The sequence below is a fragment of the Carassius auratus genome, unplaced genomic scaffold (assembly GCF_003368295.1).
Source record: "Carassius auratus strain Wakin unplaced genomic scaffold, ASM336829v1 scaf_tig00029614, whole genome shotgun sequence".
Lineage (NCBI taxonomy): Eukaryota > Metazoa > Chordata > Actinopteri > Cypriniformes > Cyprinidae > Carassius > Carassius auratus.
In genome coordinates, this window is record NW_020525780.1 from 17,198 (window position 1) to 42,134 (window position 24,937).

Here is a 24,937-nt window from a genome sequence, read left to right on the forward strand (position 1 = left end):
TAAGAATATTCTATAAATTGTAAATTATAGTATTGGAATAATCTTTTAAACTGAAATGTATGCCGATATCTGTACTGCTATCACAAGTCGCCTCATTTCTCAACTACTGTATAATAATGAATACATCTCGCTGAGTCAATGGTGTGACGGTGTTTCTTTCTTGTGATTGGCTGAACAGACGACACGCAACCTCTGGCGTCATCTGATTTGATGCGCTACTGGCCAATCATTGCATGCTGGGGGCGGTGCTTAGACCACCTGGGCAAGTTCCTAAACAGCGTGTAATATGCAGATGACAAATAGTGTGTGAGCAAGTGGGGAAACCGCGTTAAATAGCAGTTTATTAGACAGCGCTAATGCATGTGGTTTTATGCTCGTCCGCTGTGAATAATAATAAAAAAAGCGTCTGTGAAGTCAAAACCCAGCAACAAGCTCCATGCGTTTTTAAATTGCATTGTAATTAGGCGATTTGTGATTTAAACAAGCTGTCGGAATGAATCCGTTATTATATTTGGGAGGGTTAGTTGTCTTGTTTTTGGTGTGGATTAAGGTGAAGGGCTTGGAGTACGTGATAGTACACCAGAGATGGATCTTCGTTTGCCTCTTTCTGCTCCCCTTGTCAGTCATCTTTGATGTGTACTATTACCTGCGCGCGTGGATCATCTTCAAGATGTGCTCAGCACCCAAGCAGCACGACCAGAGAGTCAGAGATATCCAGAGACAGGTAAGTTATGAATGATTTTTATGTTAGCCTACATACTTTCATTAATAACTTAATATTTTATATACGTTAGTACTGCCAAAGGTCTCTTGAAGTATGCCTATAGTCTTTGAATATAGTCTTTGGTATTGATGATAAATCATTATGCATTACAAATTAGAAATGCATGTAATATGAATGAATATGCATGAAAAAACAAATAAATGTGCAAACGGCTTGATCTATAAAGGTAGGCTTTGTCTCTTCAAATAAATTCTGATTGAAAAGAAATAAAATAATTGATGGTACAAAAAAAGTCTCTCTGCAAGTTATGGAGTTGCGAAAGTAGGGGCGTGGCTAAAAGTGACTAACACGCCCCCTACATTCGGCACACAATGACAGGTGCATCAGCAGGTGTACTTATTGTTAACTAAAACAAAATAGTTTTTGGTAATTTTACTGTGGTTTTGCTGAATCAGTGTAAAAAAAAAAAAAAAAATTATTGTATAAAAATGATGAGACCTCAATGCAATCTGGTTTGAATAAAATGTGACCATGTAAAATTTTCAGGTGCGAGAATGGAAAAAAGAGGGAGGGAAGAAACATATGTGCACAGGTCGTCCAGGATGGCTGACTGTATCTCTCAGGGTGGGAAAGTACAAGAAGACGCACAAGAACATCATGATTAACATGATGGACATTCTGGAGGTGGACACAAAACGGCAGGTGGTTGTTGCCAGATATTATTATTATTATTTTTGATAATAAAATCGTTTAAATCTCTTCTTTAATTTAAAGGAATAGTTCAGCAGAAATAACCATTTGCTGACCATTTAACTCACTCAGGCCATTCAGGATGAAGATGTGTGTGTTTCTTCATGTGAACAGATTTGGAGAAATGTAGCATTACATCACTTGCTCACCACTGGCTCCTCTGCAGTGAATGGGTGCCATCAAAATGAGAGTCCAAACGGCTGATAGAAACATACAATGAAAAGTGAGGAAATGTGCAATTGTCAAAAACAACAAATCAAACTTTTGTTACTTTTTCCAGGTGGTGCGTGTGGAACCCTTAGCCAACATGGGTCAGGTGACTGCTCTGCTCAACTCTATTGGCTGGACCCTGCCAGTGTTGCCTGAACTCGATGACCTCACAGTTGGTAGGTTTTATGACAGAAGCGAATAAACAAGTATTTAATTATCCCTGCATCATTCACTGGATGTTTTGTCTAAAACAACTTACTTTGCATTTGAGGATGTGGCTCTGTGGTACATTTTCTGTAAGATAGTAAATCTGAATATTAATTACTATTAATTTCAGTAACACACATACACATAAAGGGTTCTCATATTTTTTTTCTTCTTTTGCATCGGTGTTAAGTCTATTTATGCCTGATTGTTACCAGGTCTCAGATTACAGCAAAACTCTTATTTATGTGGCGTCTAGATGCATTTGATAATTTTCGGTTCGGCACACAGTAACACTTCTCTCCATTTAGATGAAGACTGTAAATCATCTCTGACCTGTATAATCTCGTTCTTTCTTTCCGCATGCACCACAAGGTATTTGTTTAATGTCTCTGAGCACTTGCAGATATTCGCTTTCTTCAAATGGAGCATAACGTTCTTTCCTGATCAATATTGTATGCCGTGTGTGGTGCATCAGAGGCTACTTGTAATCAGGTTATGGATGAGCATTGTCCCTGTTTCAGTGAGGCAGATTAGATTAGGGCGGATACGGGTCCTATTGCTGAAAGTGTTTATAGATCTCAGAAAAGAGCGCTCATCGGCGGAGAAATGTTTTACACAGACTTTCCTTCAAATTCATTTGTAATTCTGTAGAGACACATTGGAAAGGTGTGCTGTGTTTGTGAAGTGTTGAACGATAGGAGATTTTTCTGGCGACATGTATTGATTCCTATATCTTTGATACTGTAAGGACTGTTTGAAAGCGCTCGTTTTATACAAAACCATACCTTAAAGCAGTTTAGAGTGCATCTATAATCAAAGGTCAGTTATTGGACTTTTGACCCTTCCCTTTTATTGCCCAGTTGGCACTTTTCACAAATAACTTTTAGATTTTTTTTTTTTTTAAGCTTTAGAAGCAAAGAATGTTGTAGCGAGACCTATTTAAGTTATTTATGTAACAGAAACATAAACAAACATATTAGTATTAAAAATTGTACTCACAGACAAAACACAACAAAAGATTTATGTGCATACGTAAGTGCATAGATTTAAAATAATCTTTAGACAGTGATGGAACATGGTAATTTGGCTAAAAACATGTAGTTGAAAGAGAGTATTGCATTTTATAACTAAGAAAAGGGAATGAAATTTGAAAGACACTGTAGAATATTTAACATTTTTAATAAACATCAAAATTAGCCTATATATATATATATATGCAGTTCAAATCTTGTTCCATTTTTCACTTTTATAAAAATTGTATTGACTGTAGCCTATTTATCATATATTACATAGTACATTTTTGTCACTTTGAAAGTTTTCAGGTTTATTGATAAAAACATCGATGTCAGAAATATGTCCCATGCAAAAATAAATTATATTTCAATCTTCACTAATTGTTAACATGTTGTTTATAGTTCTTTGTTTTGAGCCGAGATTAAACTATATGAATATATAGTTCTGGTTCAAAATACTATACAGTTGAAACAAAGTTTCAAAGTGTGTGTATTTATTTATTTAAAGATACTTATACTGTGCCATTGAATACTATAACAAAAATAAATGCTATTCTATTAAACTTTTTTTATCAGCGATAATAATAAATGTTTCTTGATTATACCGGTAATATTAAATGATTTCCAAAGGATCATATGACACTGAAGACTGCAGTGATGAGACTGAAAATTCAGCTTTGCCATCATAGGAAAATTTTTTTTTAAATTAAATTAAATTAAATTAGTGCTGTCAAACAATTAATCGTGATTAATCACATCCAAAATAAAAGTTCTTGTTTACATAATATATGAGTGTGTTCTGTGTATATTTATTATGTGTATAGAAATACAAACACTTGCTTGTATATATTTAAGACAAATATGCTGTTCATATATTAAATATATTTCTATATAATATAAATATATAATATATGTAAATTTTTCTAAATATAGACTGTATGTGTGTGTATTTATATATACTGTACATAATAAATAAACACATACATATACAGTGCTGTGAAAAAGTTTTGCCCCCACCCTGTTTTTTTATTTCAATAAATACAAAATGCAGTTTTGAAATAACTATTTAATTTCAAGGGAAAAGGCTGTCCAAACCTTCCTGGCACTACGTGAAAAAGTAATTGAACCCTAAATAAAATAAATGGTTGTGCCACGCTTTGGAGCAACAACTGTAGTCAAGCGTTTAAGATAAGTCTTTCACATCGCTTGTGGAGGAATTTTTTCCCACTCTTCTTCTCAGGTTTTCGAGCATGAAAGGACTGTTTAAAGGGGGGGTTGAAATGCTATTTCATGCATACTGAGTTTTTTACACTGTTAAAGAGTTGGATTCCCATGCTAAACATGGACAAAGTTTCAAAAATTAAGTTGTACGTTTAAAGGAGTATTCTTTGTTCCGGTTTGTCACAAGTTTCGGAAAGTTTCGGAAAGAGCGTGCGCTCCCGTATAGTGGAGCAGAGAGAGGCTGTGCACAGACAATCACTGATCAGAGCGAGAGCGTCGCGAAATGTCACAAAAGAAGTGTGTTTTTGGTTGCCAGGGCAAGACAACCCTGCACAGATTACCAAAAAAAAAAAACAGCATTAAGGGACCAGTGGATGGAGTTTATTTTTACAGAGCATCAATGGAGTTGTGCAAGTGTTTTTGTTTGTTCCCTGCATTTCCAAGATGCTTGTTTTACAAACAAGGCCCAGTTTGACGCCGGATTTGCGTATCATTTATTTCTTAAGGATGATGCAGTCCCAACGAAAAAGGGTCACGATCGTGTATTGGAACCGCAGGCGGTGAGTAAAACTGCTTCAAATATCTCTTTGCTCTTTGCTGCCTCCTTGTTAGTGCGTCCCCTCCCATGCCAGAGACCCGGGTTCGAGCCCCGCTCGGAGCGAGTCGTTGCTGCTGCTGCTCTTGTTCAGTTTCAGCCTCTGGATCTGATTCTGGATCATAAATAAACGGCTGAATCTGACTGTTAGCCATGGTTTGTTTTGGATGATGGTTTTTTTTCCTCACGGTAAAGTCACAGCTTCAAAACGCTCTCAACGCAAAAGCCTACTGGCGCTCGTGATTCTTTAGCTCCGCCCACACGTCACGCCTCCAGCCGGTCATGTTTTTCCGGGAAAAATCGGTACAGACTATCTTTCTCTTATGAATATAATAAAACTAAAGACTTTTTGGAGTTATGAAGGATGCAGTACTACTCTATAGTACTCAAGATTAACAGGATATTGGGTGAGAACGAGCATTTCACCCCCCCTTTAATGTCATGCCGCAGCATCTCAATCAGATTTAATTCTGGACTTTGACTTGTCCACTCCAAAACCTTCATTTAGTTTTTCTTGAGTCATTCAGAGCTGGACTTGCTGGTGTGTTTGGGATCATTGTCCTGCTGCGTAACCCAAGTGCGCTTGAGCTTGAGTTCACAAACTGACGTCTGGACATTCTCCTCCAGGATTTTCTGATCGACTGCAGAATTCATGCTTCCATCAATTATGGCAAGACGTCCAGGTCCTGAAGCTGTAGATCAGCCCCAGACCGTCACACTACCACCACCATGTTTGACTGCTGCTATGATCTTCTTTTTATGAAATTATGTGCTGTTTTTACGCCACATGTAACGGGACACACACCTTCCTAAATTTTGTGTCTCATCAGTCCACAGGAAATTTGCCCAAAACTCAAAGATCAAAATATCTTTTGGCAAATGTGAGATGAGCCTTTGTGTTCTTTTTGGTCAGCAGTGGCTTTTGTCTTGGATCTCTTCCATGGATGCTGTTTTTGCCCAGTCTCTTTCTTATTGTTGAATCATGAACACTGACCTCAGTTGAGGAAAGTGAGGGCTGTAGTTCTCTAGATGTTGTTCTGGGTTCTTTTATGACCTCCTGGATGATTCGTCGTTGTGCTCTTGGAGTAATTTTGGTAGGCCGGTCACTCCTGGGAAGGTTCACCACTGTTCCTAGTTTTCTCCATTTGTGGATAATGGCTCTGACCATGGTTCGCTGGAGTCCCAAAGCCTTAGAAATGACTTTATAACCCTTTTCAGACTGATACATGTCAACTATTTTGTTTCTCATCTGTTCTTGAATTTGTTTAGATCGTGGCATGATGTGTTGCTCTTTAAGCTTGCTTCACTTTGTCAGACAGGTTTTATTTAAGTGATTTCTTGATTCAACAGCTCTGACAGTTATCATGTGTGGGTGTGAAATTTAACCCCGCTTTCTAAAATAATGTGGTTAATCACAGTTATTCATGATTTAACAAGAGGGGGCAGTAAATTTAATGGGTTTTTTTTCACGTAGAGCCAGGTGGGTTTGGACAGCTTCTTTCACTTAATAAATTAAATCATAATTTAATAACTGTATTTTGTATTCACTTGCATTAGCTTTGTGTAATATTTTTGATGATTAAAACTTTTAAGTGTGACAAATATGAAAAAAAGAGAGCAAAAAGATGACCGCGATTAATCATTTGACCGCTCTTTAAAATGCATTAAAATAGAAAACAGTTAATTTAAACTGTAATAATATTTCTCACTATATATATATATATATATATATATATATATATTATTATTTATTTATATTTTTCAAGTAAATGCAACTGTGTTGAGCTTTAGAGACTTACTTTAATCATACCTTTGAACAGTAGTATAATATTAAAAGTAATATTAAATATTTCATTCAGTTGTATTCTAAAGGTCATTTACTCAAGAGACTGTACCTCAGGAATGTCTCATGTTGTGTTCAGGTGGGCTGGTGATGGGAACAGGTATCGAGTCTTCATCTCACATCTATGGCCTGTTTCAGCACATTTGTGTGGCTTTTGAGCTGGTGTTGGCTGATGGTAGTCTGGTCCGCTGCACTGAGGTGAGCGCGTTGTTACAGATTATTTCAAACAAACTTAGACATGTTAAAACAGATGTTTTCAAATTTGCTCACAGAAAGAAAACTCTGACCTCTTCTATGCCGTTCCCTGGTCCTGCGGTACTTTGGGGTTCCTGGTTGCAGCAGAGATCCGGATAATCCCAGCTCGCAAATGGGTGAAGCTTTGCTACGAACCTATACGAGGCCTGGATGCTATCTGCAAGAAGTTTGCAGAGGAATCAGCCAACAGGGAGAACCAGTTTGTGGAGGGACTGCAGTACTCTCGGGACGAGGCTGTGATTATGACGGGCACCATGACCGATCACGCAGAGCCTGACAAGGTGATAATGAATATCTGTAATGCAATTTTTTTTTTTTATGCACTTTTTCTTTGGCCCAGTTGCTTTTTGCTGGGCCTTTGAGGAGCCTACATTTCCAGTAGCACTGGAACATGTTTATCTACATTTGAACACCACTGTGTTATCATGGTGTTTAATTTTGTCTCTGTTTTTCTCTGTCTCTTAGACTAACTGTATAGGCCACTATTACAAGCCGTGGTTCTTTCGGCATGTGGAGGGTTTCCTGAAACAGAACCGTGTTGCAGTGGAGTACATTCCTCTCCGGCACTATTACCACAGACACACCCGCAGCATCTTCTGGGAATTACAAGTATGTAATGTACAAGTATGTAATTACAAATGATGCTGGAAAATTTCACTTAACAACACAACTACCAAATTATCTTCTCATCTTTTTTTTATTTTTATTTTATATTTTGTCTTTTTGTTTTTTTAAAAATAACATATTTTTAAATGTTTCAAAAATGTTCAGATGGTTGTATAGAGAATCAGATTAACTTGATTTACAGCAATTATTGTTTTTACACACCATACACCACCATTTTAAAGTTTAGGGTTATATGATGTTATGCTCACCAGGCTGTTTGTTTATTTATTTTTTATTTAAATTTTATTTAAATACAGTAATTTTGTATAATGTGTGTGTATATATATATATATATATATATATATATATATATATATATATATATATATAGATATAGATATAGATATAGATATAGATATGTGTGTGTGCGTGTACATCCAGCCGGTTTTATATATATATATATATGATTTATTTCAGATAACTGTCATTTGGTTTTCTATTGTTTTATATAATGGAATGGCATTTTTTAATTATAAAGTAGTTCAAATGTCTAAATATTTTTGGGACCGCGTTAACCTGTACAGATATTATAATTTTTGCATTCATTATTCTAAATCTTCATAATTATCCTTTATCCATTTTATTTTTCAACGAGTATCCCAAAATACAACCATTTTATTTATTCTACTCCACTGTAATGTGAGGAGTTTAGTATTCGATTATGATCTCCACAGTTATGAAAATATGTAGCTGTATGATTAGCGTTGTATTATGAATGGATCTCTAGGGATTGCATCTTATATTATTAATATCAGACTCTTATTGAGAAAGCCTATTACAAGTTTTAACTTTCAATTTGGCTTTTGGTTTGTGGTGTACACTTAAAGTGTATCAAGAGTTTGAGACACTTAGTCAGAAGTGCACTTCCTCCTCTTTGGTTCCATTAGCTGGCATTTTTCACTTGTCCCATAATGCATAGTTATGGGCAAGACTATTATCCTTCTCTTCCATCTTAATCAAGCCAGGTTTCTCTCTCTCTCTCTCTCAACCCTTCTCTTTCACTCTCAAACATACTCAGTTTCAGCATACACAGTTTCGATGCATTATATCCACTGAAGCCGTCCATTAGCTCCAGGAAGTGTGCGTTGTCTGTTGAGAGACAGGACTAGTCTAACATTACTCAATAAATTATGCAGCTAAAGCTAAAGATGTACAAGCTCAGAAGGAGTGTCTTTGACTGTAAAACATGACTTTTCTGAACATGAAGAATGCTGTATGTATACACATCTACTTCCTTTAGTTACTGAACATATTGATTGGTCATTTCTTTTCTGTCATCTTTTTCTATATCTTGATCTCCTTATCCATGTCATATTATTTTACAACCTCTATTCCTTGTCTATCTTTCAGGACATCATTCCGTTTGGGAATAACCCATTGTTCAGGTATGTGTTCGGCTGGATGGTTCCTCCGAAGATCTCTCTACTGAAGCTCACTCAGGGAGAGACCATCCGCAAGCTATACGAGCAGCACCACGTGGTGCAGGACATGCTGGTCCCTATGAAGCACATCAAGAGTGCCATCCTACGCTTCCACGAGGACATACAGGTGAGACGCCCAAACACACACATAGATATGCACACATTAGGTGAGAACTGATAGCTAATCGCTATAAATTTATATAGTTTTGTATACGTTTTATTATTATAATTATTATTATTTTAAAGTGCTCCTAATATGGATTTTTTTAAATGACCTTTCATGCAGTGTGTAACACAGCTCTAAGTGAATGAAAACATCCTGCAAAGTTTTAAATCTGAAAGTGCAGTTTTATAAAGTTATTGTCTCTCAAATAAAAGTCGACTCTGAATTTTTTTTTTTAACTAAACCGAAACCATTTAATGTTGACGTCAACATGAAACATTAGCATATTGCCCACCTAGTTATTGTTTTTTCCGCAGTGGGCTGAATTAAAATGCTAATTCATTCTTTACCACTAAGTGGGGCTTGTGTAGTGGTAAAAATAGCGGTTTCCCCGGTAACGCTGTACACAAAGCAGCACAGCGCTCACAAACGCTGCTTTATCAGGCTTTACAGGCTCATGATGAAATGAAAATGAAACCAATCGGATCAATCACCACAGATTAGTGTCACGTAAAGGAGGGGTTTGGAAAAATTAATTAAGCGAATTGTTTCAAGTAAACCTGAGTAAGTAAGGTAAAAATAAGTGCAGATTATTAGATTGCAATTAAAGCATAAAAATGTAATTAAAGCATTTTTTGTTCTTGCATGCATGTCAACCTGTCATTGGGGACTCCCAAAACCAAAATATGAACGTTTCATTACCCAAAATGGGGGCGCTTTGAAAATATATGAATGCATTTCTTAATTATTAATAACTGTTACATTATTATTTCAAAACATACTAAAGCCTCACTAAGGAATTGTATATTTATTTCAAGTGAAAGCAGGCATCAAAATGTATTATACTGAAGAACAAAATGTGCCCGCCTGTTCCAGTAATGTTCACCACAGACCTTATTTTACTCAAAAATCGACAGCTGCTATTCTGAAAACCATTAGAAATTCTTGGGGGAACGCATGACTTGAAAAGCTTACTCTCTTCCAGGTTTTATTACTACAAGCTGAACGGCTCTAGAGCAGCCAAATCAGAACATTGTCTGTGATGGAAAAAAAGACAGTATTACCAATGCATCAAACATTAAAACGTTTTTTTTTGGAAGTATTAGTTTTATTCAGCAAGGATACATTAAATTGATCAAAAGTGGCAGAAAAGACATTAGTAATCTTACAAAAAAAATTTTTTTCAAAATAAATGCTCTTCTTTTGAACTTTCTATTCAAGATCCTGACAAAATGTAACCGTTTCTACAAAAATATGAAGCAGTACAATTGTTTTTAACCACATTAGTAAGAAGAAATAAATGTTTAGATCTGAAAATCAGCATGTTAGAATGAATGAAAGCTGGAGTAATTCAGCTTTGAATAAATTACATATTTAAATCTATTAAAATCTATTTCACAATATTGCTGTATAACAAAGTGATTGGATGTGCGACACTTTGTTGATGGTTATGTGTGTGCTGTAGGTGTATCCTCTGTGGCTTTGTCCCTTCATGCTGCCCAACCAGCCAGGAATGGTGCATCCTAAAGGAGATGAAGATGAACTGTATGTTGATATCGGAGCGTACGGGGAGCCCCAAGTCAAACACTTTGAGGCCAGATCCTCCACACGCCAGCTGGAGAAGTTTGTCAGAGACGTTCATGGGTCAGTTATGACTTCTCATCTTTCCGTTATTTGGTAGAACCGCATAAGTTCAACAACCTGTTTATGAAAGAAAGGTGTTTAAAATGCAATTGCTGAAGTAATAGTGGAGGGTACTGTATAACACAAGTCCTTCCTTCCATTCATTTCTAGATTCCAGATGCTGTATGCTGATGTATATATGGAGCGTCAGGAATTCTGGGAAATGTTCGATGGCACGTTGTATCATAAACTCAGAAAGCAACTCACCTGTGAAGATGCGTTTCCTGAAGTCTATGACAAAATCTGCAAGACCGCAAGACACTGAATCCAAACGAACCCGAAAAGAGTGACCAGCAGAACAGCTGAAAAAAACTGTACTTCCCTTTTGTTGAAGTAAATGAACACATTGGGCAAAAACTCTTATTTCTTGAAGGAGCACCAGCTAAATTTTTAACCGCCTTGTTGTATATCTATGTTTAAGAAAAAAAAGTAAAGGCCCTTATTATTCCTAAGGTTTAATACATGCTTAGATTTATTAAAACAATATATAATACTTAAGAGACAGTTTTTCTAGTGCATTCAAATGTGAATAAACTATAAATGAAACCATTTTAGAGTACTTTGCATAATGATCTGTTAAACATTATATAATTATTTTTTATTATTAGAAAAGAGTTACCAATAACTATTTCTATATACACATACACACACACACACATACACACACACACATTCCCTATTTTCCTACATTGTGAGTGTTGCCTACCTCAACAGTCATTTATTTTTTTAGGTGTATTCAAAAGGATATTTTATCTACTAAAATCATTATAGAGCACTTCTTATATCAGCCTGGCACAATTTGTGCTTGTATTTAAGTATTTGTTTTCGACCCATAAAGTACCACTTTTTATTAGAAAGCACATTATTTTTTGATAATTATGGGATTACTTTTGTCATTAGTACAGTTACTGTTATCGTTGGTTACATAGATTAGGTTATTTTAATTCTATGAACAAAACAATAACAATAATGTATTTGTGGCCTTCTGAATGTGTTTTTGCCCTTCTATACTGCATTCACGGTATATTTCTGTATTTGTATTTTCACTGTACTGAAAGAGTTATGGATGTCACATAATTAGCAGTCTCAACAAATCCATCAAAATGAATAATTTAACTCCTCTACAGACTGCTGTGCTGTCAGTAACAGTGAATTTGGCTCTGATCATATTCAGTGAACCTCTAATAATGGAGCTCTTGGAAAGTTCTCCTGTTTTCTATGGTGGTGCTTAATGTGTATTGGTTGGGTTGAGTGGATTTATGGCCGAGGAACATACGCTATGGAAAACAATCATCCATCTGCTCCAGATAAACATTAATGGCTCCCAGTCTCTCCTTGTAACGTGATGCCGTCACATTATGATATACCTTGTTCAGCAGTCATCTCCTTGTCATATTAACTGACATCCTTGCTTCAAAAGAACTTTTCTCTTTTTGGCCACATTATTAATATCCCCTAATTTTATAAATATATATATAATTTTTTTTAACTTTTTTTTTTCGCGAGGGGCCCACTTAAGTGCGGCAATGTCTCCCTCTAGTGACTGAATGAAGCATGTCTCCCTCTAGTGACCGAATGCTTCATTCATATCGTTTCTTTCTGGTGCCTGTGAAGTTGAGTAGTTTCTTCTGCATAAGATCTTGATATATATGGGAACATGAGCATGTCATAAGTATATCACTTACACAGGTTAATATTTTAGGCCTTAAAAAAATTAATTTTTCAGAAATTACAATAAAAATCTTCCAGATGCACAAGCAAATTATTTCATAAAATTAAATGTGTATCTCTAGATAACTGTACTGTAGGTTCCTTCAGTTTGAAGGACTAAAGATATCAGTTTTGTGCCCCAAAAGCTTCTCCGTAGACAACTTAGAGATTTGTGTATCACAGATAAAATACAAAGTTGTCTGTTACGCTACACATTAACAAACCCACTCAAATATTTTTGCTCGAAGTTCCTAGTGTTTTTAGGAGTCACTGATGTTGTTCTACTTCGGTTGCACATAGTAATTGCTGTAAACTTATGCCCTGAACAATTGTTCATCAAAGCAGTGACAACAGTGAAGAAAGCGCCCAAGAGAATTAGCCTGTCCTTTGCTCATTCACACCCATTAAATAGAAAGCAGTGACGTGTTAAGCACTAATTAATCCACCAGTTTGAACATGCCATATAAAGGCACCGTGAGAATAAACGATGTGATTATTTACAGGCAGAACAGCTATGTTTAAGGACTTTCTCTGTTAACTGGTCCTTTGTTGTGGTGAACAGCTACTGACATATCAGATGTTTTGTACAAGAATATTTGTCAAAAAAATAAGCAAATGATTTCCTTATTGTAAAACCACAACTAGTTGTAGTAATATTATGTGTGTGTGTGTTTATACACTACCAGCCAAAAGTTTTTGAACAGTACGATTTTTAATGTTTTTTGATTAATTGTTTTTGCTCTCCAAGCCTGGTTTTGGTTGATTCAAAATACATCAAAATTAGTAATATTGTGAAATATTTTTACTATTTATAATAACTGCTGTCTATTTTAATATATTTTACAATGTAATTTATTCCTGTGATTTCAACACTTAATTTTTAGCATCATTTCTCCAGTCATGATTCTTCAGAAATCATTTTAATATTCTGATTTGCAGCTCTTTTATTATTATTATTATTATTATTATTATTATTATTATTATTATGCTGAAATCATCCGAGTAAACTATTTAGGTTTCTTTAAAGAATAGAAAGTTCAGAAGAACAGCATTTATCTGAAATGGAATAGAAATCTTTTGTAACATTATAAACATTTTATATATATTTCTTTTTTTTTTGACTCCAAGCTTTTGAATTGTATAGTGTATATTAATTTTACAAAAGCTTTTTATTTTAGATAAATGCTGATCTTTGGATCTTTCTATTCATCAAAGAATCCTGAAAAACAATGTTCTCAACTGTTTTGAAAATTGATAATAATAATAATAATAATAATAAAAATTTCTTGAGAAGCAAATAAATTAATTAAGAATTATGATGCTGAAAATTCGTGTGTGTGCGCGTTTTTAAATGTACAAACTAGAAACACATTTTCCATTCAACAATAATTACAATAATCAAAAAAACCCGTTTACACACAGCACGCCCGCCAGTGTACAAAACCACGCCTAACATAACGACAAACCACGCCCACTAAACCACTCCGACCGCTTTGAATGCCGAGTGCGCTTAAAGCCCGCCCACCGTTCCGAGAGTTACTGCGCCGCACACTGGTTCCTCCTTTTGTCTCACATTTATGGTGTTGCTGCTGGCCGTGACGCGCAACCGGACATCGACGTTTTACATAGTCAGGGTGAGCGCCTGGTAAGTAGATCGACATCATGGAGACAGCATGTAGCAGTAATGATATCTAGTCAATGATAACCAGGTGTAGCTTTCACACGACGCAATAGAAATGACGTGCTACGAGAGCTCGTCTGTCTCATATTGTAAGTTGGTGCCAATTCAAATAGGAAACAAATTTCCTCTGTTGTTGAGTTTCTGTGCTTAATCGGAAGCTTTGGAGGTTTGGACACAATGGCTGTATCTGAACTAGTGAGCTGCCTATATTGACAGCGCGTGTGTACTCAGAATGAGCCAAAGATGTAGTCTAGTAGACAGCGTAGTATGTTTTGAGACACAGCCCACACTTTCTGGACATGGCGTTAGTAGTGAATCAGAGTAGTTCACTTACGATTCTTAAAGTGACCCTACACCCCAAAATATGCTATATTTATACATTTGTTATATATTTACCATCATGTCTATGTGGAGCACATGTTAGTTAGATTGACAGTCTCTGTCATGTCACTTTCTTGGCACATTTTTCCATACAATGGAAGTGAATGGTGACAGGGTTCAGGGTTGCCAAGTCCGCGGTTTCCATTAGTTATGTTATACTCATTTCGTGAATTGTGTTTAAAGTGAAAGTGACATTCAGCCAAGTATGGTGACCCATACTCAGAATTCGTGCTCTGTTTTTAAACCATCCAAAGTGCACACACACTGAGCAGTGAACACACACACACACACACACACACACACACAGAGCAGTGGGCAGCCATTTATGCTGCGGCGCCCCGGGGAGCAGTTGGGGGTTTAGTGCCTTGCTCAAGGGCACCTAAGTCATGGTATTGCCAGCCCGAGATTCGAACCCACAACCCTAGGGTTAGGAGTCAAACTCTCTAACAACTAGGCCATGACTCCCTCTTTGACTGAGATGCTTGTACTGAAGTATTTCACCCATTTTATATTCTACCAAATTTGTTGTACAGAAGGAGCACTGGTCGTAAATCGCTTGACTTTTTTTAAGGCTGTTTTTTTATTATTACTTATAGCCTAAATAGTGATTTTGTGTAAATTGTGATTTGTGTAATGCATGTCAATGACTGTAAAATATATATTTTAAGTATGAAATTAGCATATTAGCATAGTTTTTATGTTAGGGCTTGGGTCATTGGACTGTTTTTCGTTTAGTTATGATTGGCCATTTGGCTAGTTTTGTTACTTAGATCTGGCAACCCTGACTATTGTTGTCATTCTTGTGATTGGGACAGGATGTAAAAAAATTAATAATAATAAGTTGTTTTGTTTTTTTTTCAGATTTTAAGAGTATTCTCCATTTGTCTTGTTGCTTTGTTACCACCACACAGTAGTTTTCAGTCAGTGTGCCTGATATGATTTATAATAGGTGGCAGATCTTATGTAAGAAGGTTTGTTTCATTATGGTGTGCTCTGTTAGTCATGTGGGTGAAAGGTGATCACCTCCACCTCTTTTGTTTATAAGGCAGGGTTTGTTTTGATGTGTGCATCACATCAAGTACATGACTTGATACATTAAAATTGTTATGACTTCTAAGTCTTACATAAATCTAGTGTAATTTATACACTACAACAATAAGGCTGACGTCATTTTTGTGTCAAACCTTTATAACAGCATGACCGTGAGTGAGGGTGGTGAAAGACGATAGTGTGCCTGTGACAATGTCTACAGACCGAGAGCCTCCCTTCACTGCTAAACTCCTTCACCTCGTGTTTCTCTCCACCTTCTGGGGAATGCAGATATGGGTCACCTTCATATCAGGTAGGTGTGGTCACTGTTTTTCATTGCATTTCACTGGTTATAGATCATTAATAGAGTTATTGTAGTGTTGGTTACCTCAAAGTCTTTTAGAATACGTTTTAAAAAGTTTCTAGATTCAGTTTATAAACTTTTTTTTTTTTAAGTTTAGGATATACTTAAAAGTACATTTTTAAATCGATATGATTTAATAATTTTTTGTCATGCCTTAAAGAAGTATACACCTTTTTAGATGCATTGACTAACATCCTTAAGCACATGTAAAGTACTTCATTATAATTTGAACGGGATATTACGTGTAAAGTACACAAATTGATTGTACCTAATTGCAACTTGAATACAAATGTCAAATTACAAATATTTTCATGTATGACATACACATTTCAGCAGAAAGGAAAATAAAGTATATTTTAGTTTGTCAAATACTTGTCTGTCAAAAATGCACTCTAAAGTTTAGTTAATTGCACTTAACAAATTTAAACTATGATGCATTTATTTAATTGTAATGACATGCAGTTCTCAAGATTCAGTTTGCACTAAAGAATAATTATTAATAATTATTATTGTTATTACGAGTATTTTATTTCCACAAGTACTGTTTCTAAACTCTTTTTCTAAAGTGTACTTATTTTTCACAAGGATAGTTTTATATGTGAAACTAATATAATGTTATAAACAAGGTTTACGACATCCAAAATCCTTAAGATTAACTTAATTTTTTTTTTCTTTTCTTTTTGTTCAGGCTTTGTAATGGACAATCATCTAAACCGACACACGTTTGGCTTCATCCAGAGCCGGCTCTTCCCGTTTTACTTGCATATAGGCTCGGCCTGCGCTTTCTTCAACCTCACCATCTTTGCCATGTACCATCCTAGTAACATGCTGGATGACAAAGAGGCCTTCCAGGTATTTAGAACCTACTCTACTGTTCTCAGGTATGGGGGAAAGATTCCAAAAACTTGAGCGGTCCATATTATTTGAGCAGATAATAAAATCTTCTAAAGTCGTATGATAGTTTTCGGGTGAGAGACACCCTTAAACAACTTCCCTTCATCTTTATGTGAGCTGAGAACCAGTGTGAATGAATCATTGAATCAGTGGATTTTCTGAATCAGATTTCAGACTTCATGAATCGAGCAGCTCCAGCCATCCAAGATCCAGATGAGTTTGTTACTTCATCTGAACGGATTTGAAGAAATTTAGCATTACATCACTTGCTAACAAGAGAATTCTCTACAGTGAATGGGTGCCGTCAGAATGAGAGTCTAAACAGCTGATAAAAGCATCACAATAATCCACCAGCCCAGTCCAAGTTAATCAGTGTGTTTTTAACTTCCAACCCTTGCTTGTAACACATTCTCCAAAAAAAAATTATTGTTAAATGGAGGAAAGAAAGCCACACAGTTCTTAAACAATACAAGAGTAAAAAGAGTATGATTTTTGGGCGAACTAACCTTTTCACCTTTATGTAATGTGACAGACTTGGTTCCCTCAGCTTTCTGTTTTTCCCCTAGATCTTCATTTTTTTCGTCTGTGTGACGGTGGCGGCAGTGAATGCCCAGTGGTTTGGTCAGATGACCTCTGAAATCATGGCAGACATGCACCTGATTGAGCAGGCCTGTGGATTGGGTCAGGACATCGGGCTCTCGTCCAATCGGGAAGCGTACGCCAAGCTCTGCGAGACAGACCCCAAGTATAAAAAGCTGAGTGGTCGGCTGTGGTTGTATCACCTGCTGTCCTCACTTTGTAACCTCTGCTGTATCGTATGTAATGGATACAGCTTATATTACCTGGCAGAAAACCTCACCACACTCTGATGACCTTACTGCAACATAGTGGAGTTATGCTCCCACAATGCAATGCAAACCTTTGGTTAACGTCTGTGTGACTCGGGCAGCGATGACTTGCTCTCAGGTACTGGATTACCTCTTGACAAATCTGGTTATTATTATGATAGATTGTCTTTTTCTATCTTTGTTGTGCTAGTTTTAGTTTAGACATATGATGCATAGAGAATATTTTTTTGTTTATGTTACAGATCATGGCTGTGCATATTTAAATGATAGAATGTTACACTTTGCATGGTTGAGAAAAAACTGATATGCAAGTTTAAATGGACAAGAATGGGAAGTGGAAGGGATATTCTGAAAACCTTTCTTGACGTTCTAGAGTTCTGGCACATATTTTCGGTTTTCTTTATGAAGGCAACCTCACTCTGTCACAAAGTGGTCATATTATCTCATCCTGTTCTCCTGGATTGGGTGTGAATGAATCGACATGTTTGCGCACAATTTCTCACTTCCACATTTTAACAGGGATGAATCCGTAAATCATGCTCTCATCTGGATGTACATTTAGAATTCTGTTGCTGTTTGTTGAAGTAGAGGTTAAATTGAATGCACCCAGCACCAGTTGCCCCACAGAATGGAGTTGAGCATGTTCTACAAGTATTCTTTAATGACTCACAAACACATATTCTTTTTTTATACTGATTGACAATGTCTATTGTGTAGTATTTAATCAGTGCACTGGATACACAGGTGACTATGCGCTCATCTAATATAGTCTAATGTGTAATATATTCTAAGGTAAAAAATATATAATACATTAAATGTATTTACATAAACAGACAAATAAATACATTAATATCAAAAACAAAATTAATACAAACATTAATATAAGTGTGTTTATATATATATATATATATATATATATATATATATATATATATATATATATATATATCCCATTATTATTGTTATTCACACTATAAATATATACTTCTGTTCAAATGTTTGGGGTCAGTTTTTTTTTTTTTTTTGTCTTTAAGACTTAATTCCACAAGGAAGCAAATTATCAAAATGATTATGAACTAGTGCTGCCAAATGATTAATTCGCTATTAATCGCGTCCAAAATAAATAAAATACTGGCACAATTCTTTTTATTTTGATCACCAAATCAGAATAATTTCTAAAGGATCATGAGCCTTCACTGGAATAAATTACATTTTTAAATGCATTAAAATAGAAAACATTTGTTTTAAATTGTTTTTTTACACTTTTAAATCAAATAAATGCAGCCTTATTGAGCATAATAGATGTAAAAAAAATGTATATATACTGGTATATATATATATATATATATATATATATATATATATATATATATATATAAAAATTATTATTATTATTACACACCCCAAACTTTTGCACAGAATATTTATGTCAGCCTGAGTCATGAATCAAGTTGTGGGATTTTGTTATTCAAACATACTGGTCAGACACATTTACAGATGAACTCTATCTGAATCCATCAAACTGACCTTTGCTGTGACAGATTCAACACGAACCAGTTTATGTCTTGTTTGACCGCTTTTGAGTCTTTTGCAGATGTTAAGCAACAACAAACTGAACTACCTGGGTGTACATGACACATTGTGTGCTTCCCAGTCATTTGATTTGTCAAGCATATGTGATGTGCCTAACTGATGTGTTAGTCATATAAACTGATTAGATATAAAGCACCATTGTTGTAATGGTGACTCCTTACTCTGGAATGTAGCTTCTGTTTTCAGTTGCCTTACACATCCTGCTTTCTGTCCATCATATTTGTGTATATTCATATCAGTTACAGTACAGTGCCTTGAATGGAGGTATCTTTCATTTTTTATACTGTATGACTGTCTCCAGTAAGATGCTGGTGAGGCTTTGGGTTTGTCCCTGTAATAAGGGATTGACTATATTTTATCAATGCAAATGCAGCCAGGGACTCTGTTATTGGTTAGATTTATTGTATTTAACTTAAAATATCTAGTAAAGCATATGGTCAAAAAAATTAAATGCATAGATTTGAGCTTAATACTGAAGTTCCATCAAGTTTTAGCCAAAGTTTAATTCCTGCCTGCATACGGTGCTGTGAAAGTGTTAGCCCCATCCTGTTCTTTTTTAAACTATTTTTTTTTTTTTTTGCATGTGTCACTCTAGAATGATTAAGATCAACAAACAAATTGTGATATTACACAAAGATAACCCAAGTAAATACAAAATTGAGTTTTTAAATAATGATTACATTTATTAAGGGGAAAAAAAACTGTCCAAACCTGCCTGGCACTACGTGAAAAAGAGGAATTTTGTCCCACTCTTCTTTTCAGAATTGGTTTAATTCAGTCACACTGGAGGGTTTTCGAGCATGAAAGGACTGTTTGAGGTCATGCCGCAGCATCTCAATCAGATTTAAGTCTGGACCAAAACCTTCATTTAGTTTTTCTTGAGTCATTCAGAGCTGGACTTGCTGGTGTGTTTGGGATCATTGTCCTGCTGCGTAACCCAAGTGCGCTTGAGCTTGAGTTCACAAACTGACGTCTGGACATTCTCCTCCAGGATTTTCTGATCGACTGCAGAATTCATGCTTCCATCAATTATGTCAAGACGTCCAGGTCCTGAAGCTGTAAATCAGCCCCAGACCGTCACACTACCACCACCATGTTTGACTGTGGCTATGAGCTTCTTTTATGAAATTATGTGTTGGTTTTACGCCAGATGTAACGGGACACACACCTTCCCAAAAGTTGTGTCTCATCAGTCCACAGGATGTTTGCCCAAAACTCAAAGATCAAAATATCTTTTGGCAAATGTGAGAGGAGCCTTTGTGTTATTTTTGGTCAGCAGTGGCTTTTGTCTTGGATCTCTTCCATGGATGCTGTTTTTGCCCAGTCTCTTTCTTATTGTTGAATCATGAACACTGACCTCAGTTGAGGAAAGTGAGGGCTATAGTTCTCTAGATGTTGTTCTGGGTTCTTTTATGACCTCCTGGATGATTCGTCGTTGTGCTCTTGGAGTAATTTCGGTAGGCCGGTCACTCCTGGGAAGGTCCACCACTGTTCCTAGTTTTCTCCATTTGTGGATAATGGCTCTGACCATGGTTCGCTGGAGTCCCAAAGCCTTAGAAATGACTTTATAACCCTTTTCAGATACATGTCAACTATTTTGTTTCTCATCTGTTCTTGAATTTGTTTAGATCGTGGCATGATGTGTTGCTCTTTAAGCTTGCTTCACTTTGTCAGACAGGTTTTATTTAAGTGATTTCTTGATTCAACAGCTCTGACAGTTATCATGTGTGGGTGTGAAATTTAACCCCGCTTTCTAAAATAATGTGGTTAATCACAGTTATTCGTGATTTAACAAGAGGGGGCAATAAATTTTTTCACGTAGGTTAGGTGGGTTTGGAATTTTTTTCCCTTAATAAATGAAATCATTTAAAACTGCATTTTACTTGCATTATCTTTGTGTAATATTCAAATTTGTTTGATGATCTGAATCTTTCAAGTGTGAAAAATGCGCAATAAAATAAAATAAATTTAAACAGGAAGGGGGCAAAAACCTTTTCACAGCACTGTATGTAAATGAAGTAGTAGATAAAGAAAATGTTGCATTACCAGGTTTTCTGCCTGAATAAAAGCTAATTGCAATTTATATTGCTTCTCTTTTTTTTATATTAAACAGCGCATTGAAAGTAAATGTGAAAAACCACCAGCCTGACACGGCAACACTGGTTGAACTATTGTGTGAATGACTATCTGTTTGTCTGTTTGACCAGTTATACGTTAGGGCTGTTTGGGAAATCTGTTACTTTAGCAATTACATTTATCGAAAAAATTACACATCAACTTCAAGAATGAAGAATAATGTCTGAATCTGTGATGAATGTAAAGCTTTTGCCATTCTGTTGTGTAATGTATGGAAATGGGTTGATTATTATAATTATTTTTAAATAAATTTATAAAAATGTGTTTGGATTTGTAGGTTTTTTGCTCATAACATGCCACAATTGTAAAGGATAAATGTACTGTATGTGGATGAGAAATGTAATATTTTACTAGTGTTTAAAAGTGCCCATATATATATATATATATATATATATATATATATACATATATATATATATATATATATATGTATATATGTATGTGTGTGTGTGTGTGTGTGTGTGTGTGTAATACTGTATATACACTGTAAAAAATGTCAAGCCGTTTCAACTAATTATTATTTAGTAACAAGTTCCACAGAAATTTTACATTCAGTCAGTTTCTGTCTTCAAAGTGTTGCCTGAATTGTTTTTTTTGTTTTTTTTTTTTAATTTGGCTCAACCTTTACTGAAATAGTTTTATAGTCCATTAAACTAAAATTATTTAATTGGTCAAACATTTAGAAAACTACAGCAAGTTTTGTCAATTAAAATTTAACCATTCACTCCACGTGTTTCATATGTTAAAGTGTGTTATTTGGGCATCATAAGAAATTGCTGTTGAACTAGTTATAATATTTTATATTGAGTTGAAAAAAAAAAAAAAAAACTACCTGGTGTCTATCAATCACTAAAACACATTACAACACATTACAACTTTATTTAATAACAATCTGCATAAAGGAAATTTTTAGGTGAAAACATTGTCTTTAAAAAAATTGCAAAACTGCACGTCTCTGGCTGCTGGCTTTTGAGAGTCAAATAATCATATACAGACAAGACCAAATTACCAAAGGCTCCTGAGGACACATAGAGACCTTATGAATAAACAATCAGAAACCGGCAGCCACAGATGTGCAGTGTATCACCAATTCAGATAAAACTCTCCTGAAGAAGTCACTGACATCTGGGATGTCAATCCATCACACAACACAGGGAGCATTGATGCTGACTGTTCATTAGTTGCAAGGATTTGTAACAGAACATGCACATTTCATTTTAAAAATCTACCTTAAACAGCATTAAAATAATATCATAATATGCCTTCCTGTTGTTGATAAATACCAGCAATTGCAAAAGTTTGCACACGCCAAAACCCATTCAACACACCCATGTTAACTTCAAATAAGCGTATATCACTGGTTTACATTAGCGTTACACGTTTCATTGTAATAATTAAGCATTGGCTAATAAAAGAGAGAGATGGCACAATTTATTCATATCTTTTAATGTCGGAAACACAAAAATATCACACAACATGCCAAAATGAAACCTGAAATTAATTATAGTAACACAGCTTTTGACATAACTTGTTTTATGGATAAAACTAGAAGAAAGACCACGTTCCCTTCACAGCTCATTTAATTCCCTCATACATACTCATACAAAACTTATTTGACATTTTTAATTATGCTATACGTTTGTGTATACATACATTTTAAATAATTCGTATACACCTTTTTATATACAAGTAACGTTAACATTATTAATAAATTCAGTCTAAGTAACGTTAGCCTACAAATTCAGTTCCTCTTCCTGACGCATCAGCTTGACACATATTTAACATAGCCTAAATATAATTATTTTTTTTTAATGGCACTGCTGCGAAAACCCCTCTTTGGAACCTTTATTAAAAAAAAACAAACAAAAAAACAGATACGATGAAAAAATATTTAATGAATACCAGGTTCCAGAAAACATTTTTGGTGACACTTCAGTATGCCAAATTTAACATTCACAGAGAAAACGTAACTATTTCATGTGGTGGCAATTTAGTATGAATTTTTATGATGTGATTTGTACAGAAACGTGTGATAAAAATAAAATAAAAAAAGAACCATGAAGGTTTACCCCCAACCCATTCTATCAGTGGGACACAAGCAGATTGTATGAAAACATTCAAATGAGAGGATATGAATTAGCCAAAATATTAAATAGTTATGAATTGCCATGAGAGTGTGTTGGTCATTTATGTAAAACTTTACAATAATTTACATTAGTTAACATTAGTTCATGTTAATTAACATTAACTAACAAAGTGGGGAAGTCATGGCCTAGTGGTTAGAGAGTTTAACTCCTAATCCTAAAGTTGTGGGTTTGAGTCTTGGGCCGGCAATACCATGACTTACAGTAGGTGCCCTTGAGCAAGGCACTGAAACCCCAACTGCTCCCTTTGTGCCGCAGCATAAATGGCTGCCCACTGCTCCAGGTGTGTGTTCACGCTGTGTGTGTGTGTGCACTTTGGATGGGTTAAATGCAGAGCACAAATTCTCAGTATGGGTCACCATACCTGGTTGTATGTCACTTCACTTTTTCTATGAGCACTTGTTACAGTGTTTATTACATTAAAATACAGATTTTCACTGCTAGTCCATGTTAGCTCAGAACAATTAAATAATCTTAACAGATACAACTTTTGATTTTAATATTATATTAGTAAATGAAGAAATTAACAAAGATTGATATAAGCTTTAGAAGCACTTTATATTGTTAGCTAATGTCAACTAATGTAGTTAACTAATGTTAACAACCAGTAGAGCCTGACCTCTCATGCTTCATTTGTTAAGTTTCAAAGAACTGCTCAAGAACTGAGTAATCTCCATTTCATGCCATTAAAGTGGATAACAGAGCCTCATACTGGACCCGGTGTTAATTCTGAATCCAGGATAGAGCGGTTGAGCGAATGCAGTACGAATTCTGTAGATGAGATTCAATGAGTCTGTGATGCTGTAAAACGCCAAAATTCCTGCAGAGAAGTCAACATAAACGCCAGTCCTGCGAGCCCACTGCATTTTGGGAATCTTAGTTTCCCGTGCATTGTGCCAGAATGCATATGTATCCTCAGAGCACACCAGACTCCAGGACTGGGCGTTGTGTCCAAAAGCACACAGGGTGCTCTTTCCTTTCCTGCTGATGTCCTCATAGGACACTGAAATGTGCACAGGACCCTTCCCGCTCCACTCTGCCTCGAAGTAACACCGACCAGACACGCTCTCCCTGCACAGGACCTGTAATAGCTGTCCAAACCTCTCTGGGTGGTCAGAACGGATAGAGAGGAGTTTTACTGCACATCACCTCGCCGGTCTCTGAGGAAACGCTGAGGTTTCTGTGAGCCGTATTTGGGTCGAGAGTCAGGGGACCCGAATCTGAAATCCAGAGACACAAGACGTGGATTAACAAAGACAGTAGTTCTGTAGTTGGTTGTATTGATTTCTGGTGCACATTTAATTGTGTGTGTGTGTGTGCATGTGTGTGTTACTCACATTCCAAAAACTGCTCTCTGATTTTAGGTTCAGGAGTAGGAATAAACTTCAGGTTTGTCACTAATAAGA

The 24,937-nt window shown here is 35.7% G+C and overlaps 2 protein-coding genes across 2 annotated transcripts; both read left to right on the plus strand.

Annotated features, from left to right (window-relative positions):
* Positions 1-287: 287 nt before the first annotated feature.
* On the plus strand, positions 288-11,873 carry LOC113079864 (delta(24)-sterol reductase-like). The gene is made up of 9 exons (XM_026252086.1): positions 288-724; positions 1,271-1,426; positions 1,755-1,860; positions 6,643-6,761; positions 6,836-7,099; positions 7,284-7,427; positions 8,835-9,032; positions 10,534-10,712; positions 10,863-11,873. The coding sequence occupies exons 1-9, from the start codon at positions 494-496 to the stop codon at positions 11,014-11,016; spliced, it is 1,551 nt and encodes a 516-aa protein (XP_026107871.1). The 5' UTR covers positions 288-493; the 3' UTR covers positions 11,017-11,873.
* A 2,119-nt stretch (positions 11,874-13,992) lies between these two features.
* On the plus strand, positions 13,993-18,477 carry LOC113079865 (transmembrane protein 205-like). The gene is made up of 4 exons (XM_026252087.1): positions 13,993-14,106; positions 15,719-15,865; positions 16,605-16,768; positions 17,377-18,477. Exons 2-4 carry the CDS (start codon positions 15,766-15,768, stop codon positions 17,677-17,679), a joined length of 567 nt encoding a protein of 188 aa, XP_026107872.1. The 5' UTR covers positions 13,993-14,106; positions 15,719-15,765; the 3' UTR covers positions 17,680-18,477.
* The last annotated feature ends 6,460 nt before the right edge of the window (positions 18,478-24,937 follow it).